The sequence below is a fragment of the Pholcus phalangioides genome, unplaced genomic scaffold (genome assembly GCF_987345545.1).
Source record: "Pholcus phalangioides strain wild (caught in Gottingen) unplaced genomic scaffold, Ppha-v1.0 ptg000003l_1, whole genome shotgun sequence".
NCBI lineage: Eukaryota > Metazoa > Arthropoda > Arachnida > Araneae > Pholcidae > Pholcus > Pholcus phalangioides.
Window position 1 is genome coordinate 49180456 of NW_028301596.1, and position 19072 is coordinate 49199527.

General features: G+C 41.8%; 2 protein-coding genes across 3 annotated transcripts in view; both read left to right on the forward strand.

Annotated features, from left to right (window-relative positions):
* The window catches only part of LOC149088755 (regulator of G protein signaling 7-binding protein A-like), a 280027-nt gene that overhangs the window by 250195 nt on the left and 10760 nt on the right, over positions 1-19072 (forward strand). For both annotated transcript variants that reach the window (XM_089249778.1, XM_089249787.1), the window contains 2 exons: positions 2583-2719; positions 3692-3794. In XM_089249778.1, coding sequence (XP_089105904.1) covers positions 2583-2719; positions 3692-3794 — 240 coding nt within the window. The remainder of the gene's footprint in view (positions 1-2582; positions 2720-3691; positions 3795-19072) is intronic.
* On the forward strand, positions 7993-18858 carry LOC149088758 (uncharacterized). The gene is made up of 2 exons (XM_089249768.1): positions 7993-8501; positions 15103-18858. The coding sequence occupies exons 1-2, from the start codon at positions 8271-8273 to the stop codon at positions 18808-18810; spliced, it is 3939 nt and encodes a 1312-aa protein (XP_089105894.1). The 5' UTR covers positions 7993-8270; the 3' UTR covers positions 18811-18858.

The following is a 19072-nucleotide window of genomic DNA, read 5'->3' on the forward strand; positions in this document are numbered from 1 at the left end:
GCAGCCAAATGTTTAGGATATTTTAATGAGAAAATGAGAGAGAGATTTATGAAATTAAAAAAAAAAAAGTTAAATTTTTTTTACCACCAGGTGAAAAAGTGGCGCTTTTTTATTGAATATTTTCGCCATGGGTCCATATAGCATATAAATCAAGTTTCAATGGAATACGTCTACCAGAAAAAGTGTTACATTGGTCTGAGCAATGCCAGCGTACTGAAACTACTCACACCATTGTAACATCATCCGCCAGTATACCGACACTACTCCGGCCTATGTAACGCCCGTTCATGAGGAAGTATTCCATTGGAACTTGATGTATACGCTATATGGTCCACGGGAAAAAGGAAAGTTCAATAGAAAAGCTTTAGAAAATTGAAATTTTTCTTTTTTTATTTCATAAATCTCTCTCCCATGGTCTCATTGAGATATCCTCAGAACACGAGAACTTTAATTCTAATCACCCTGTAAGTGCTAGAAGTAGACCTATGCGTTGAGGTTAGTTTTAGTATTGCATTCAATATAATTTTGGTCCTGCAATAGCTCGTGGCCCTTATCTCACGGCACTCTGATCTTAGAATCACCAGAGAGAGAGAGAGAGTTCCCGTAATAGAGCACAAAAACTACCGACAATACTCACGAATATTCAATTTTCATTTTGAGCAAATCACTCGGAACCAATTCACCAATAGAGGGCGTTGAAATATGTGTAAAAAGATAAGGAAAAAAAAGATAGAAAGCAATCAATTATTAAAATTTTCCAAATAACTACTCCTCTGTAATTTCAAACACATTATATGTAATCGTTGTATCGAATGGAAGACGAATGAAAAGTCACAGCCTCTCCCTCAAATTTATCTCGCATTAATAATTCATGTCATTTGTCGGAATAAGGAACGGGAATTTGAAAAATCACTTCTATTATTTTTCAAAAAAAGACATTTTTGCGGTGGTGAGGGGAAAAAAAAAATCATCTCCGTATCATAAAATGCATTAACTCATCAATTATGCAAAAGATACGAAAAATGTCCAGCTAAAAAGATTTTTTTAATAATGGAGTCTTCTCGAATGTTTAATTAATTATACATTTTTGAATTCATCTCTTCATCTAAACCCATTTCTATGATCATTATGCCCCTTATTTTTAGGACATTCCCGTATATTCAACCGGCTTTTTTGGTAAGAATGACTCGTTTTCCACGAAAATAACCTAACCTCTTTACTCTCACATGCGTAATATTACGTCCAAAGGCCAGTGGAATTAATTCAAACAAGTTCTCTGTGCTTTCTTTCCTCTCTATCTTTACCATCGTGATGCTTTATAGCAACCTATTATCAACCCTATTACCACGATTGTCTATTATCTACGGAAGTTGCTTTTTCTTTCCCTCCTTTCTTTATAATGTGTCTTTCTAATATTAGTATAAATGTAAGACCGAAAGGAAACACGTAGGGTAAGGGTGAAAAGAGGAGTCTAAAAACATCTGTTATCCTATATTATCTAGTATACTTTCTCCTTTTATATTTCTTCTTTACCCTTTCTTCTTTTCTCTAACGTGGGGTTAGGTTAGGACAAGGTTACCATATTTATCGCCGATTCATTAAGTACAAATAATACAAATTTCTTGCTAGCACCTTGTACTTGAAGTAGCTAAAATACTTTATTCATTGAAATTGATATGCAGAGATCTCACGTAAGGCCTAATTGTACCTTTATCTCATCAACCGTACGTCGTAGAGGTATTGTTCCAAGTTGAAAAAACACTCAGAATATATATATATGTGTGTTCGTGTTCAAGAATCACATTGTACCAGTTTCAAGAGTGAAAATGCGGTGCGTCATGAAATAAGAAATCTTAAATTTTTAGACGACCCCCCCCCGCCATCTTCTGACTTCCAATTAGCTGTTGCCTTCTTCTGAGGCAAAAAAAAAAAACACTTTTCGTTTCGAAATTTGCTTTTGACATTTTGCGATTTTCACCGACTGTGCGTGGATTGCGATACCGTGTTCTATGGCGATTTTGGTTCCTCTTGATGCCTAATATCACCCCTCTGAATTTGTCGCCACTTCAAGGCAACACCCTGCATAGTAGAATCATTTTTATTTTTCTAAAATGTTGAAAGAAAAGTCCCCAAGATCTTGTCCACGATTAGGCAACTAACTACCGTTCCTCGAACGCACACACACACACACACACACACACAGGAGTATGTTAAAAAAAATTTCGCACCTGTGCGCCATTACGGAGTTGCCACTCGAAATGAAATTAATTACCATCAATGGCGATTTTCTGAAGAAATTACTAAATAATAACAGACAAAAAAAAAAAAAAAAAGAGAGGGAAAGTAATATGAATATTCATTAAAGCCTCAAAAATGTTCATCGTCGTGTATTATCTTGAATTAACTGAATTTATATTGATTGATCTGCATATTAATCATAAACACCTTATCTAGATCTTCTTTGCGAACGTCGGTCCGCATTAAAGGACTGCATTGACGGTGAATCATTTGCATACTTTATGAATTTCCCCTTTCCGTGAAGTGATTATTTATTGTGGAATGATATCATTCATTATTTCAAGTGACATAGCCGAAGGGATTCCTGTGGACAGCCAGCATTTGGTGAACCTGGTATGCTGCACTCAGCTGCTCCTACGCGAGGTCCACAAGTGTATGCTTCTGGTGGCAGCTAATCCGATGGACATGACTTCTTATTACGGTGAGATAATGCTAACATGTATCTTGAAAGAGCGCAAAATCATGTTCTGAGCTTGTGATTTTATTACGAAACTTATTTACATGCGTAGACTTCTACAACGGATGTTTCGCGGAAACGTGAGAGGTTTCCAGGGGTTCCACGATATAGTTTTTATTGGTGTTGCAGTAAAAAACATCTATACAAGCTACCCGTATTTACCGGGACAGTCCCGGGTTTTCCCGTTTTTTACACGAGACTGACTTGAATTTTTATTATTTATTGAAGTCAAAGAATGAAATTATTTTCCCACTCATAAATTATATTATGATAATTACAATTACAAATAAGAATATTAATCTCACACATTTGTCTTTGTGAACGTTTTATTTCGTGGAATTCATTTAAATCCACTGCAATTTGCAGTAATGCTTCATTTCCCACCATTTTTATTTTTTTAGTCATTTCTCCAATATTTGGCAACTTTGTTTACTTTTGGCGTCATTTTTGGCGATAATTGGCAATGTATCAATGTATGCCGTATTTTCCCGTATTTCTCCTGAGGAAATATGTACGCCTAATGCAAGCCATAGACAACCGGATACAATGCGGGGATGACCTTTGAAAGGACAATTCAACAGCCCTCTGCAAGAAATCTAACCAACGTTCACTAGCGATACGGGTGAGAGCGCTAGAACACTACTCTTACAGAAGCGCCAACCATTTACTCATTCACTTACCCACTCCCTGATTCACGTACTTACTCACTTACTCACTCATTCATCAACTCATCCGAGGAAACCAGGCTCACATGCTCGAAACATGATGTTGCATCTCTGTTTCGAATTTCATTGCACCCCTTACATTCATTCAAGGCGATGCGGTTTTTTCTTCCCTTTCTGTATATTAACAAATGTATCTTCTTCCCTATAGAATCTATTCTACGTAATATAACTTTACAGTAATCTATTCATGTTAACATTTACATACATGCAGAGAGAAGGCCGAGATCCTCAGGGGTTGCGGTCTTGGACAAATTGATTCTGTGGCGCCCTCCTTTGCACGATTACTACCAGGAAGAACTCATAAGCATACAGAGGTGAGATCAGTATCAATTTTGAGAGTATTTTAATTAAGCTCAGTTGATGAGGTTGACAAATTTATTGATTTCTTTACGCCGGTGGGCAGTTTGTTAATAAACTATGGTACCATATACAGTCGAATCCCATTATAACGAACTATAAAAAACCGAAGAAATCAATTCTCTATAACGAAGTATCGTTATAAAGAAATTCAAGGTTTTTCGCATTATTTCTATGTATACTTTTCTGAGGAATTGGAAAAGTTTTCATTAAAACGAGATTTTCGCCATAACGGTGTTCGTTAAAACGAGATTCGACTGCATTGTTCATTTTCATGCTACTACTACTACTACTACTAAACCCGCATTCACCTCGTTCATATTCCTCTGCAGAACGTCTAACTAATTAGTAAAAGTTGGAGTATCCGTGTGCGTGTTGTGAACCCAACGTGAGCTTGTTTCCGTGTGATGCTTGTTATAGTGCTGCCATCTGCCATTAATTTTTTGAACTACGAGTGAAGTGTAATGGTTGAAGATTTGTACCGTTGTAGGCCTGTCGCTTTCTGTAGCGAGACTTTATTAAAGGGGAGATCGGCTCACACACATTTGCTCCTCGAAGTTGGGAACCACAGAAAATCAACCTCAGCTGACCGATCATTTTCATGCTGCAGACTGGTTCAAAGTCAACAAGCAATTTTACTCGAAGAACTGTAACAAACAGTCTTGTCTTTATCGCTAGGTAGCAGCAGGTGTCCTGGGGAAACGATTTTTCATATTATACAGGGTGATTCTAAATTTATGGAACACACTTTAAGAGGTGATATAAGACACCTAAACGAGTAAAGTAGGGGGAAATTAGCGGTTCTGGTGCACAATAGGCCTCCCCACGAGAACAATGGGTGCTCCCCTTTGCTGCCCACCTGCTCCCCTTTGCTCCCACGCGATAAGGGATGCTGCTGCCCCGCGATAAGAGAATGAGGGACACTAGATGGCGCTTTACTGTTTTTTTTTTCCTAAATTAAATTTTTTATTGGGGGTCATTATTAAATTAAAATTGTTTATGTCTAAGAGGGATCTTTCCTTCATTCCCACGAAGAGGACGGAAAACTTTTTTTTTTTTTCATTAGGGGTCGTTCTTAAATTAAATTTTTTATGTCACATCTTAAATTGCATCCCAAAATATCGGGTTGTTCTTAAATAAAATTTTTTTATGGCACACAACACTCCATCTTTCTTAAATTAAACTTTTTTTTTATGTCAGTTTTCCAGTCTCAACAATAACGTCACCCTCTGTATACCGGGGCTATGGGGCACTCAAAGTCACGTGATCAACTGTGTCCTACTTTTTTCATCCTAGAAAGCTAATGACGAAAATTAAAGTTTCCAACATCATTAAAATATCGCATGATGTCACATTAGGGATCGTTCTTAAATTATCGTTTTCTCCAACTTACTTTTTTTTTTTTCAAACAGGTTTGATGAGGGTTTAAATTATTTTTTTAAAATAAAAAAAAATTATCTAGTTTAGCAAATACGATACCAAGGAACCTTTCCCAAATTAAATTTTTTAAATCACATCAGGGATCTTTCTTAAATTGCATCCTAAAATATTGTTGTTTTTTTTCAAAGAAGTTTGATGAGGGTTTGAATTACTTTAAAATAAAAAATTATCGTTTTTTTACGATGCAAGTCCTTCTTACTTTTTATGTCAGTTTTCCCAAGTCTGACTAAGAAAAGTCCCGATAAGTTTCCACACTTTTTTAACCGTTCTTAATTTTTTTAATGTAAAAATTTTCTTCCCACACAAATTAAATCCCTAAAAAAGTTCTCACCAAGATGAGCTTAGCTGTAAAAAAAATAATAAAACAAGGGAGCAATAAAATACAGAGCCATTTTATGCGAATCAAGTTTTCATTTATTTCAAATAATTTTCTTCTATCTTTGATTTCAAAACATCAAAATCAATCGCATCAAAACATTTTTCTACGACATTGTAATTTTCCACAAGAATTTTTGCGACTTCGCGAAAGTCAATCAAAGTTATAGCGTGATCGGAATATTTGTAATACATGTCATCTACCTGCAGACATTCATGGCCCAGCTGATTGGCATAGCCCATAGAGCATCCATGACAATCAATAACATTTCCAATGGTAACTGAAAGTTTTTCACTCACCAGTTTAGCGAGAACATCTGTAATATCCAAAGAGTTTGTCCCTTTAGTCTGGATTTCACGCACACACAATTTGAGATAGTCCAAGCAGAGTGTTTTCTGGATGAACTTGGTGATAACACTATGAAGCTGTTGTTTTTCATCACACCAGAAAAGTTTATCTGCTACGCAAAACGACATCTTGACGATGTTTCCAAAACACTGAAACTTTTCACCGTTGCGATGAATAGGTTGAATGATCACAGCATCACCGCTGTAATCCGCTATCAAATTCTCGGACACTAAGAATGTTCTGCCGACGCGTTGAGACATACTACGACGGGAGAATTCAGTTAGCAAGCATTGCCACACGTATGGAGAAAGAGTCACGCCGTTCTTGCCTGGCTTCACGAGTCCCTCTTCTTCGTAGTATTCGCGTATGTGAACTTTCACTTCCCCGTTGAAGATCACTACACTAACATAAAAGTTCTCTTCGATGTGGAATATGTTGGTTGGTAGTTGGCTTTTATCGAAGCCACTGCTGCGAGATCTCTTAGCTGGTGGTGATTCTGCCACGGCTTTCCTCTTTGTCTGGACTATTTTCCGGAACGTGAGACTAACGCGAACGTCTTTGACTTTCGAGTCCTTTGGAATCGCGTGACGCCACAGCTGGTTAGTTGGAGGTAGCATTGTCAAGAGGCTGTTGTGCTCGAGGATTCGGTCCACGGACTTGTGCTCCCGACGAGAGAAGATGATTTTTCTTTCAGCGCCCAGGGAGAGGCAAGCGATGGGATGATCTTTCACGAGCTGCGTCTCATCATCGGAGTGAGGGGAGATGCTCTTCTGTCCATCAGAGTATCGGTTGATGACAACGAAGTTGTAGTCGTAACCTGTGATGCTCTCGACCACAGCTTTCAAATCCAATAGGAGAGGCGTCCACGGTTGGGCTTGGAGCTTCATTCCAGAAAATTTGTAGAATAAATCGGGGTCGCCGTAGGCTGCGTGTTGGCGGGGCATTGGATAAGTCCTATCACCGAACTTGAAGATGCATTCCTCGGCCGGACGGTATACGATTTCCCTTTCAAGTTGTCGTAGCACAGCATTGGGTTGTTCCAGAACGTTTTGTGCGTATTCAAAGCAAAGACTTGTCATTTTTTTTTTTCTAAACGAGAAGAGTGACAACACATTCAATCCGCAAATCTCACGATAAGAAAAAATAGATGAAAATTATTCCCCAAACCAATGAAATATATATATTTTTTTTTCGATTACGCATGAACAAATAATTAAAAAAAAATTGTAACTATTATTAAAAAAAAAAAAAAAAAAAAAAAAAAAAAAAAATTAGAAATTAATTTTAACTCTCTAACCATTCAGCGTACGCCATGACCTTCCCTCTAGCACAATGACCCTTTTGCAGAGGGTGAAAGCTGCAAGAAACGCTGTTTGTCGCTAGCGATTTAGGAAAGTTCAAGACTTCTACCGTTTTCAAATTAAATCGCTGCTCTAGAAATTTTTTTTTCTGCATGCAATTAACATAAATTTGACTAAACTTATTATTTACGCTTACGAGATGAATTTTCATCAATTTATAGTCGAAAAGACCTTCTTCCCATCCAATATTATGGATATTTTTACTAACCCAAACCATTTGCTTAAAATCTTCATCTGCAAGCTCATCGCTAGAAAAAGGTGGCAGATAGAGTGAATGATAAACTCTCCCTGTGCCTAAATTGAAGCAAGCCATTTCCTTAACTACATATAGTCCATTTCTAAGCATTACCCCTTCCAGATCAAGTACACAAGAAGCCATAGTTATAAAAAAAAAAAAATTCTTACCGAGTGAGATTTGCGGAGAGAGAGCGTATCCAAGTGAACCGGAGAACTGAGTGAAGCAATTGCGTCTACCACACAGTTTATATATAATTGAACTAGTATGTGAATATACTATGTTGGAGTCAAATATAATCAGTACTATTGCATTGGCAAGCGCAAAAAATAAACAGTACCCCATTTGGTGATTTGATAGCACCAAAAAATAATCAGCAGTATAACATTCGACTGTATAAAAAATAATCAGTACTACATTTGGTTAGTCAAAAATAATCAGTATTGGCGAGCACAAGTTGAGTCAAAAATAATCAGTAGAGTGAGATTGTCACGAGTACCCAGATGCATGTGAGTCACCGCGATGACCGTCGGCTGTACATGAATCATCGATAACGCTCTGGTCATCACCTTTCGCGATAAAAAGTGTCGTCTTCACACGATCTCTCATTTCGTTTTTGATCTCAATAGAGTCAACTTCATTTCAGCTTTCTTTCTTCTTTCGCATTGGAAGTATGAGTTCTTTCGTGAATTTCGGGATTAATGAAGAAGATCTAGTTAGGTTGTTTGCTGATGAACAAAATTTCATTGATGAATGTCTCAACGATAATTTAATTAGTGGAAGTGAATTTAAATTTTTGGTAGAAGACGAGGAGAATTTCGTCAAACAATGTATGAGCATGAATAAGCGTATAATGGACGAAGCTGGACCGAGTGGTTATGCTCCACCAGAGAAGAAGAAAAAGGTCAGTGTTTTCTTTTAATTTTTTTTTTTATTGGTAGAACTTTTTTGATCCATTATTTTATTTCATGTCGCGAGTTAAATTTTATTGCGTTTAAATTTCATTTCATGTCACGAGCTAAATTTCACTCTAATTCAAATTATTCGTGTCGCGAGTAAAATTTCGACACAAGAATTCAAATACATAGAAAAAAAAATATATTTTATTCAGTTGTATATGAGCACATCCGCAGACTCGTGAATCAATTTATACATTTGCGCACTGGTGAGATTAACGGCTTTCGTAGTGGGCGCATTTCCGCTAAAATAGCGTATATCGTAGGTTTTATTACAATACGTGAGAAAAATATTTCCTCCCAGCGGAAGAGAGGAATTACATCTTTCAAAGTCCATTTGATTTTTATATGTTGTTGCTATAAGAGTAAATAATATAACAATCAGTATCGTGAATATGGCGAACATTCTCTTGTGTCTTATCAGTTCTCCATTACTCTCCAATTCGTAGGACCAGCAGCTCGGTAAATCGAATGACGGTACATCCGTTTTCCATGCGATACCCTGCTTTCTATTGTTTTGATCGTAGATCACGGCTTCCACTGTTGTTGGCATTTCAAAGCTCTAACCAAATATGTTTCAAAAATGGGTTTTTTATATAATCTCTCGGAGCTCCGGTTTCTTCTAGCGCTTTCAGGAAAATTTCTTGACCCACCACGGGTGATTTTCTCCGACCGACCACACTTGATATCAAATCGCGAATGTCGCTTCCTTTGATGAGTCTGCTCTTATAAACGATCGAGCCGTTAGAATTAATTTTTAATATGTTCGGATGCTTATTTATATGCGTGATAATTTTTTCTGAGTGCCCTCTTTGCGATTTCGGGACAGAAATCAGAGCTATTGGTAATTCGTCAACTTTCTTTTTCTTCTCTTTTTCTACTTCTTGAATTTTCGGTTCTGGTAACCGCGGTGGATTGTTCTCGGCGACGTTGATTCTCTTGTTCAGCAGATTCTGATAGAGTTTAATTTTTATAGCTTCGGGCTCCTTGCTTCGCAGTATTTTCAACATCTCGTTGTCCAACTCAGAAAGCTGCTCTTTTGTGGTCACATGACGCGATAACAATTGTTCTGGAACCAGAGCGAATTTCTGTGCGTGCTCCATTATCTCGTGAACAAAGTGGCGAGGGTTTGTATGGCGGCTGGGATTAACTGGAACAAAAAACCTCCTTTCTGAATCAGCACGCGCTTTTTCTCGTATAGCGGCGTCTTTTTGCAGGCGAGTTTGCGAAGTGTATTTCTGTGCCTTTTCAGTTTATTTTTCTGTTTTGAGGATAACGGTATGACACCCTTCAAAATATTGAGTGAGCACTCGCAGACTGTCTTTAATGCTGATTTCGGTAATTTCTTCAACAAATCCTTACGTTTATTCCTCGGACAGGCAGAGAGTAGACGAAGCACTTGTTGCTTCTCCAATGCCATACTTATAAATAACGGTATTTTTATTCCAACCATATGCTATATGCTATAGCCTTCTTCAGCGCGCAGTGCTTTATCATGCTTTCGTGGCGACAACAGTTCGCGCTCACTTCTGGCAAGTCCACAATATTGGGGCAGAGAATGGCATCTAGATTATAAACCTTTAACCCGTACTGTTGCAGTAGCATCCGACACTTGTCGTGGCCTTTCGTATACAATACGACTTTTGATAATCGCTGCAAATGTTGCTCCAGCATTTCAAAGGGTACATCACCCGCCGACCACGATATTTCGTGTATGTTGTTGGTGACGTAGAGACATTGGTGTCTATCTCTAGGAGATAATTCCGAAAATTTTTTGGGCGGTTTGTATACAGAGTGAAAATTCTCTCTCGAATGCATGAAACACCACGCCAACTCCTTGATTATGAATGTTCTATCCGACAGCTGGAAACCCTCGACCTCTATCACTGCCGTCATTTTCAAAAATGGAAAGTTTCATTTCCTGGGTTTATAGATATATTGCGTCTGCCCAGGTAACACGTTAGTGCGCAAGCGCATTTCTTCCTCCGTCTCGGGCCGTAAATCTACCATTAAATACGAATACGGTTTTTTCGTGCTATCTTCGAACACCTCGTTGAAAAATTTGATTTTGCTGGGAAACAGCTGACGTCCCAGGTGGGTCACTTGACTGACATCTCTTCTATTTTTGAATAGAAACATATACTGTGCGTTCAGAGAAACGTTTCTCATTTCCCGCCCATGATGAAACACGTTCTGCACAATGAAAATCACTGTCAATTTTCTGTGGTGGCTGTACTTTGTGAAAAGGTTTGCTAATTTTTTTTCGCCGGATAGCTCGTTCATGAGATCATCTAAAATCACCAAGCTGTCTTCTTCCACGCTTTCGAAATTGCTCCCCTCTCGAAACTCAACGTAGTCTTCCATATCTTCGAACAGGGTCTGATATTCGCCGTAAAACCATATAACTCGCTTCGGGTGAGGCTCTCGAAACATTTCGTTTCTGTGTTTTAATAGTTCTCTGAGAAAATATGTTTTTCCCGAACCGGTAGGTCCGGCAATGAGCACGGTGCTCGGATGTGTCAGCTTGAAAGGTTCCATAGTAAATGACAAAAAATTACGAATGCATTTTTTATTTAACAGAAAAATTTTTCTTTACAAAGCTTGCTACGCGCATATCGTTTTGCATATTAAAACGCGATACAATATTATTCATACTTTTGCCGATACATCGAGAATAGATAAAAAAAATCACATAGTGACCGCACACGGTTGTCTTATCTGATTGTAACATGACGTCATTATAGTCGACGCGCGAGTAGCGTCGTAGAAATCTGTTTATGTGTCCCTTCTTGAAATAGGTGGGCGGGTTCCCGTAAGAGTCGAAGAAATCAGCTCTCGCTTCGTTTTCGATGTAAATAGCCAACCAGTGCGTTCCGGGTTCATTCTCTCTGTCCGTGTTCACAACCAGTGCAGCGGGATAAGCGATCACATTTTCGGGTAAATTGTCACTCGCAAAAACACCTAGGAAAGCCTTTCGAGTGTGGGGGTGTGTCGAGAGGGCGTGCTCTATCTGTTTAGTGTTCATCCCGCAAAGTCACACAAGACGCTTCTGGACTTTGTTATTTCCACCAACGATTCGAATTCGGCAAATATGATAACCGACACGGTCTTGGTCAAGGCTGAGGAAAACTTGAGTTCCACTCGCAGATTACCCTGCTTTTGTAGGTGCACGTGTCCGCAGTCACTCATGTCGGGTATCAGGTTGAAGGCGAAGAGGCTGTAACCGCCGGCTTCATATTCTTCTCTGCTCACGTCACATCCTTTATCTTCTCCGGGCCTTCCGGTGCCCACGAAGAGTGTGTTGTAGGCTCTGATGACGTGTCTGTTCCTAAAGTCTGGTTGTAGCGACGTGTGGGGGACGGGTCTTCCATCGATAGAAACAGAAACAAAGTTGACGTTGTTGTGCTTGAAGTCGAAGGGGTTCAAACCGAACGTTCCGTTGAATGCTTCCGTGTCCACCATGCCCATAACCAATCGCTTAGGCATGACACCCAGAAATACGTTATCTTGCACGAAACTCATGCTTCCCATGGATATCGAATAGACCTTGCATATCACGCGGTTAATGCAATATTTGGCTGTTGTTTTCTCGAGCGCCATGGCATGCGCTACAGCCACAGCAGGATTCATTCTTACTTTACGCACAAAAATACTCGCTTGCTCGATAACCACGTCGCAACCCTGAGCAGCAGTGATCAGAAAGAACTCGGGTTTCGATCGAACCAGTCTCATCTTCAAGTCCACGAGAGAGAGCATCAGCTTCGGTTGATAGAATATGTCGACGTGAGGCACGCCCATCATTTCAAAAGAATTTTCCGCGAGTTTTGCTCTCTTCTTGGCCCCTTCGTTCTTGGTGAGGTCAGACATGTGACCTGCAGTGTCCTTGTAGAACCCCTCGGCTGTCAGGGGTCCTCTCTTTGCATCCGATCCGTAGTTAAGCAGTGTTTCCAGGTAAGCTCGATACGGATAAGTGTGTGATGAGTTCGTGAGCGTTCTCCCGTTCAGCGAGACGTCAATCTGGGAGAAGAGGGAGTGTAGGAAATTATTCGCCGTCGATACGGCTTCGTCGGATTCTGGTTTTGTCACCTTTACTCTGACATACAGCTGAGTGGCAGAAAGGTCTATGTATTCTTCGGCACTACCGGCCACGTGAAATTCGAGGGGGGCCCCCGAATCACGCACTTGAGATATGGGATGGTACTGGACCCACTCGGCTGATTCTATAGAGGTTTCCGTGGGTGGCACCGTGAACAGATCGGCTTCGCTTTTCAAACATTCATGAGAATTTTCGTGGATTAAAGCCATCGCTGAATATATCGGATGTCGACAGCTTTCTAGCTCTCTTCTTACTGACAGTTTTCTTGACGAGTCTCTTCCTTTTATTCTTTCCTCCGAGCATGGATTTGACTTTACTGGCCGCCCTATCCGTGAGAGACCTTCCGGCTTCCTTGGCACGGTCGCGAGCAGCTACCTTTGCGTCTTTTCCTTGAACGATGTCGTTGGCGAAATCTACGCCCGAGCGTAACAGTTGAGATCCCACGGCCTTGGCACCTCGCTTCAACAGCGGTACGGCCGATCTGAAGAGAGAGCTGAATATGGATCCGAGGCCATAACCTCTTTGCAGAGCGCTACCCTGATAATATCCGAGTCCGTTTCCAGCCTGTGTCAGATAGTAATCGTTGATGCTGTGGGCACAGCTCCGGTACGGCTTATAATGCATGTCGCAGTCTAAAGTGTAGTTTCACTATCACCTTTCCACGTTGAAATGTGAAAAACTTCCCCATGTGCGTCCTTAAATACATGTGAACGATGTCGAAACTCTTTCTGGCTAGCGGCATGTAATGGGCGCGTTCGAAAGACACGCTGACTATATCTCCATCTTGGCCGCTAGTTTTTACGATTCTCAATAGCGGGGCGTAGGTGTTACCCACGACCTGAGGTTCAACCAGGTTGCAGTACACGTACAAGAGATGAAAGTCCAATTTAGGATCCGCTGTGAAAGGGCCATCGACGATGGTCGGGCCCTCTATCAAGCCGGGCTCGAAACCCAAGTTTTCAGCTATGCCGTGTCTGAGTCTGAGCTTGGCGTCTTTCTTGAGGTTCACCTTCACTTTTTTCGTGACTTTGTTGTACGTCACACCGATCTTGTCTTGAAAATTTTGAGTGGATATGGCTTTGATCAGTTCAGGGGTCGTCTCGTAGAAACCCGGGGCTATGCGACCGGTCTTCATTACCTTGTTACCGACATCGAATTCGAAAGTGTTTGTCTCTTTATTGATGTTGTGGAACGAATGGGGATAAATTATCTCTGACAGTGCGACTTCCATCTCGGATTCGAACTCCAGGGTGTTTGGGAGTTTAACCACGAAATTCGAGAGCGTGTTGTCTGGAAAAAAGTCCATGGAGGCATCGCTGGGTAAAGTGAGATAGAAAGAAGCCATCTCGAAAGTGACAGATGCGTGCGCTGTTTCCGGGTTTTTATAGCACTACCCACGAGTTGAATTTTTTCGGATAACCTCGAAATTTCACGAGGTACTGGACTATTCCTTTTCTTCTCCTCTTCTTCAAAACTTTTTCTATCGGGAATTTCTCTCCCATCTTAACACCGACCATCTCTTCGGCGTAGAAGGTGCCCTTGATTTCTTCCCCCATCAGATCTTTGAGTCGGTAAACGGGAATTTCCCTTCTAATGCACTCGCTCACCACGAATATCTCCTCGGTGAAATTGGACTCGTAACCCCTCTCGAAAGTGTGCTTCGATCTGCTAATGCGCACATGATCACCCACTTTAAACTTACATTCTTGTTTCTTGGATGTATTCCCATAGAGATTGTTCCACACCTCCGACTCGTTTCCAGGGTTCACGTCAACGGGTCTCATTTTTATAGATCTGTGATACCTGTGATTGTAGCTCCACACGAGATCTTCGATCATTTCGATGTAGCGATAAGTGTTCTTGGCAGTGAAGTACTTGTACATCCAGTTTCTGAGCGACCTGTTCCACCTCTCCACCACGCTGGCTTTGATCTGTTCGTTCTCCGTAGTGAAAAACTTAACGCCTTGACGCTTTAGATAACGCTGTACTGGCGCGGCTATAAATTCTCGCCCCTTATCGCTCTGTAGCGCTACTGGTTGACGTTGCTGAAAGATGCTTTCTAAAGCTTTGACCACGTTGTCACCGGTCTTTCTTTTGAGGGGTATGACGAAACCATATTTGGAGAAGACGTCGATGCACGTTAAAAGATAGTTGTAACCATCGTTGTGAATTGCTAGATTACGCATGTCCACCAAGTCGATTTGAAATTGACTGTTCAGACCGGCCACTATTGTTTTGTTGCGGGGAAACACTTTTTTAATGGATCTGTGTAACGTGTACGCTCTCTCGCCAGCCAACCAATCTCTGATTTCTTTTTTCTTTGATGACTTGAGCACGCGCTTGAGGGCGGATACGCCACCGAAACTAGCGGGAAGACGTGGGTTTCTGTATCTCTCATCCATTGCTTGTGTTAGACTTACGTGTCCTACATTCCCTTTTTATTTGTTTTTCAGGAGCGACACCTATGCGAGACGTGCGGCAAGGAGTTTTCCCTACGTCGGAATCTAAACCGTCATAGGTTGACGCATGGTGAACGCCAGCACAAGTGCATGGAGTGCGGTGCAGCTTTTCACCGCAATAGTCACCTCATGCGCCACCAACGCAACATGGGCCACGCCCCCCAAAGAGCATCACCTCATCTTGGAGGAGCACCGAACCATCTCCGAGCACCACCGCAGCTAGGAGGGGCACCTCATCTTGGAGGAGCATCCCAGCAAGGCGGGGAAGCGCCCCAGCCTGGGGCACCGAGCCATCACCGAGTACCACCGCAGCTGGGAGGAGGGCAAGTCAGACGCGCTTTAGATATGTTGTCGACGCACGAATTGACCCCCGAGCCTGGCACCGAAATGGACATGACGACCTTCCTCGACAGCGTGAGAGAGGAGTTGACGCGGCTGTTGAGGGAGGACATGACCACCCACAGGTCCCTTAAATGGAACATCGTCGCGACTGCTGTTTTTTCCAGGAAAGGAAGTGACGGCGAGGACGAGTTCTGCAACGGGTATCTTCGAAGTAAAATGCTCACCACTTTAACCGCCGACCAGATAGAAGAGCACCTACAAATAGCCTTCGTAAAGGTAAAGCAGGCGACAGAGGATTTTGAAGGCAGCGGAAGTGGTTGGGTACTCGAGCGCGTGCTCTTGCTTGAGCTAAACACGGCGCGGTACCAACCACTAGCGGCCGCCACCTACATTCCGCTGCCGAAGGGGGTAGCCACCAGGAAAGCCGTGATAAATATAAAAAACGATGACGAGAAATGCTTTCTCTGGTGTGTGTTGGCTGCCCTACACCCGGTGAAGCAAAACCCCGAAAGGGTGTTCAACTATATCCAGTATGAGAGCGAGCTGGATACCAGTGGACTTTCATACCCGGTGACTTTAAAACAAATCCCACGTTTTGAAAAATCGAATGCATTACGCATCAACGTTTTTGGGTTGGAGGGGGGAGAAGTCTTTCCTCTCAGGATTAGTGAGGCAACATCACAATCCGTGATAAATCTCCTATTAATCAGCAGCGAGACAACGTCACACTACTGTCTCATCAACAACATGTCTCGTTTGCTGTCATATACCACCAAGTATGAAGGAGCGTCACACTTTTGTGAATATTGCTTGCAACGCTTCTCCTCCCCCGAGCATTTGTATGCGCATGAACCGCTGTGTCAGTCGCATGGACCTCAGCGCGTGACGTATCCCGGTGAAGGCGAGAACGTGATGCAATTCAAGAACCACCATTACCAGCTTCGTGTCCCGTACGTCATTTACGCGGACTTCGAGGCGATCTTGGAGAAGGTGGAGGGATGCGCTCGTGATCCATCGATCTCCAGCACCACCCAGAAGAGCCTTCACCGCCCCTGTGGTTTCGCGTACACAGTCGTGGGACCCGATGGTGTGTATGTGAAGGAGCCCACAATATACAGGGGTGAAGACTGCGTGGATGTCTTTTTCCGGTGTCTGGTGGAAGAAGAGCGAGTCATCATGGGCAAGCTCGACAACCCGGTGCCTTTACAGATGACAGAAGATGATGATTATATTTTTATGAATGCAACCACTTGCATGGTGTGTGAGCAACCTCTCGGCAACGACAGGGTCCGTGACCATTGCCACATCACCGGTGATTTTAGAGCTGCACTTCATCAGAAGTGCAACCTCCAGCTCAGGTTGAGACGCCACATCCCGGTGATATTCCACAACCTTCAGAATTACGACTCGCATTTCCTGATGCAAGGACTTAACCTCTACTCGGATCGCAGGATCCAGGTGATTGGGCGGAATATGGAAAAATTCATTTCCTTTTCTCTCGGTCGCCTGCGATTCCTCGATTCAAACCAGTTCCTATCAGCATCTTTGGAATGTCTTGTGCAAGCGATGAACCCTGGTGATTTTAAAAACATGCTAAAATGCTTCGGTAACAAGAGTCATCTTCTTGAACGCAAGGGATGCTATCCCTACGAGTATGTTGACTCGTTCCAGAAATTCGAAGATCCGGTGCTACCCCCAAGAGAGGCCTTTTACACCTCTCTGGGGGATCAACATATTTCCAGTGAGGAGTACGCATACGCGCATACCGTTTGGAGGGAATTCCAGTTGAAAAATCTCGGTGAATATCACGATCTCTATGTAAAGACTGACGTGCTGCTTCTCGGGGATGTGTTCGAGAGCTTTCGAAAACTCTGTCAAGAAAATTACAAGATCGATCCGGTGCATACGTTCACATCCCCGGGGTTGGCTTGGAATGCCTGCTTGAGAATGACCGGTGTGCAGTTGGAATTGATCAACGATCCCGATATGCACCTCTTCTTGGAGAAAGGCATCAGGGGCGGCGTCTCTGTCATCTCCAAGCGGTATGCGCGAGCGAATAACCCTTTAGTTCCCGGTTACAAACCCAGTGATCCTACATCATATATTATGTATTTTGACGTGAATAATTTATATGGAAAGTGTATGATGGAGCCCCTCCCGGTGAGAGACTTCAGATGGTTGTCCCCCAGTGAACTTGAGAGCATCGACTTTTTGAGTGTGGACGACAACGGCGCCAAGGGGTACATATTGGAAGTGGACTTGGAATACCCGGTGGAGCTACACGACGAGCATAACTGCTTCCCCTTGGCGGCTGAAAATATAGAAATTAAAAATGATATGCTGTCTCCATACATAAAAAAACCCGGTGATAAACCATCTAAAAAGCTCTCACCGAATCTGATGAACAAAACTTCCTATGTGATCCATTACCGGTGCCTGAAGTTATATACGTCGCTGGGAATGAAGCTGACGGGTGTTCGGCGTGCAATCGAGTTCACACAGGAGCCCTGGATACGCCCGTACATAGCGTTCAATACGGAAAAGAGGAAGCAAGCCCGGTGCGACTTCGAGAAGGACTTCTATAAGCTGCTCAACAACGCTGTGTACGGGAAATCACTAGAAAATCTGAGGAAGCACGTCGACATCCGTCTCGTGAACAACCAGAAGAGCTTGAAGAAACTGATATCATCCCCGGCATTCGAATGCTTCAGGATAATCACCGGTGAGTTAACCGTCATCAAGATGTTGAAAACGAAAATCCATCTGGACAGGCCAATATATACCGGTGTCACAATTTTGGACCTGTCCAAACACTTGATGGCGGACTTTCATTATAATTTCATGAAGAAAAAATACGGACCCAGTGTGGAAGTTTTGTTCACAGATACAGATTCATTCCTATATGAGATTAAAACCAGTGATATTTATAGTGATATGCGGGAGGAGCTCCACAGATTCGACACGTCAAATTACCCCGGTGATCATCCTCTGTTTAGCCTGCAGAATAAAAAAGTGGTGGGCGTTATGAAGGATGAGAACGGCGGTGAACCCGTTGTGGAATTCGTCGGTTTGCGTTCGAAAATGTATAGCATGGTCACAGCAGTCGCGGAGAAAAAGACCGCTAAAGGGGTCGTTCGTGCGGTTGTTAAAAAACAACTAAAACATCAAGATTATCTGGCTTGCCTCCGTAACCACTCCTCTATCAAAAATACTATGATAAAAATATCCTCCGTGAATCACAAACTGCAAACGGTCGCCCTGCGAAAAACATCGCTGTGCCCCCGTGACGATAAAAGATATATTCTCGGTGATGGTGTAAAAACATATGCGTATGGTCATTACGCAATCGCAACCGGATAGAGACGGTGCTGTAAATATTTTTTCATGTAAATATTTTTCATTCAATTATTTTTTCTTTTCATGTAAATATTTTTCATTCAATTATTTTTTCTTTTCATGTAAATATTTTTCATTCAATTATTTTTTTCTTTTCATGTAAATATTTTTCATTCAATTATTTTTTTTCTTACGTGTATATATATCTGAATAAATGAAAACTTGATTCGTATAAAATGACTCTGTATTTTATTGCTCCCTTGTTTTATTATTTTTTTTTACAGCT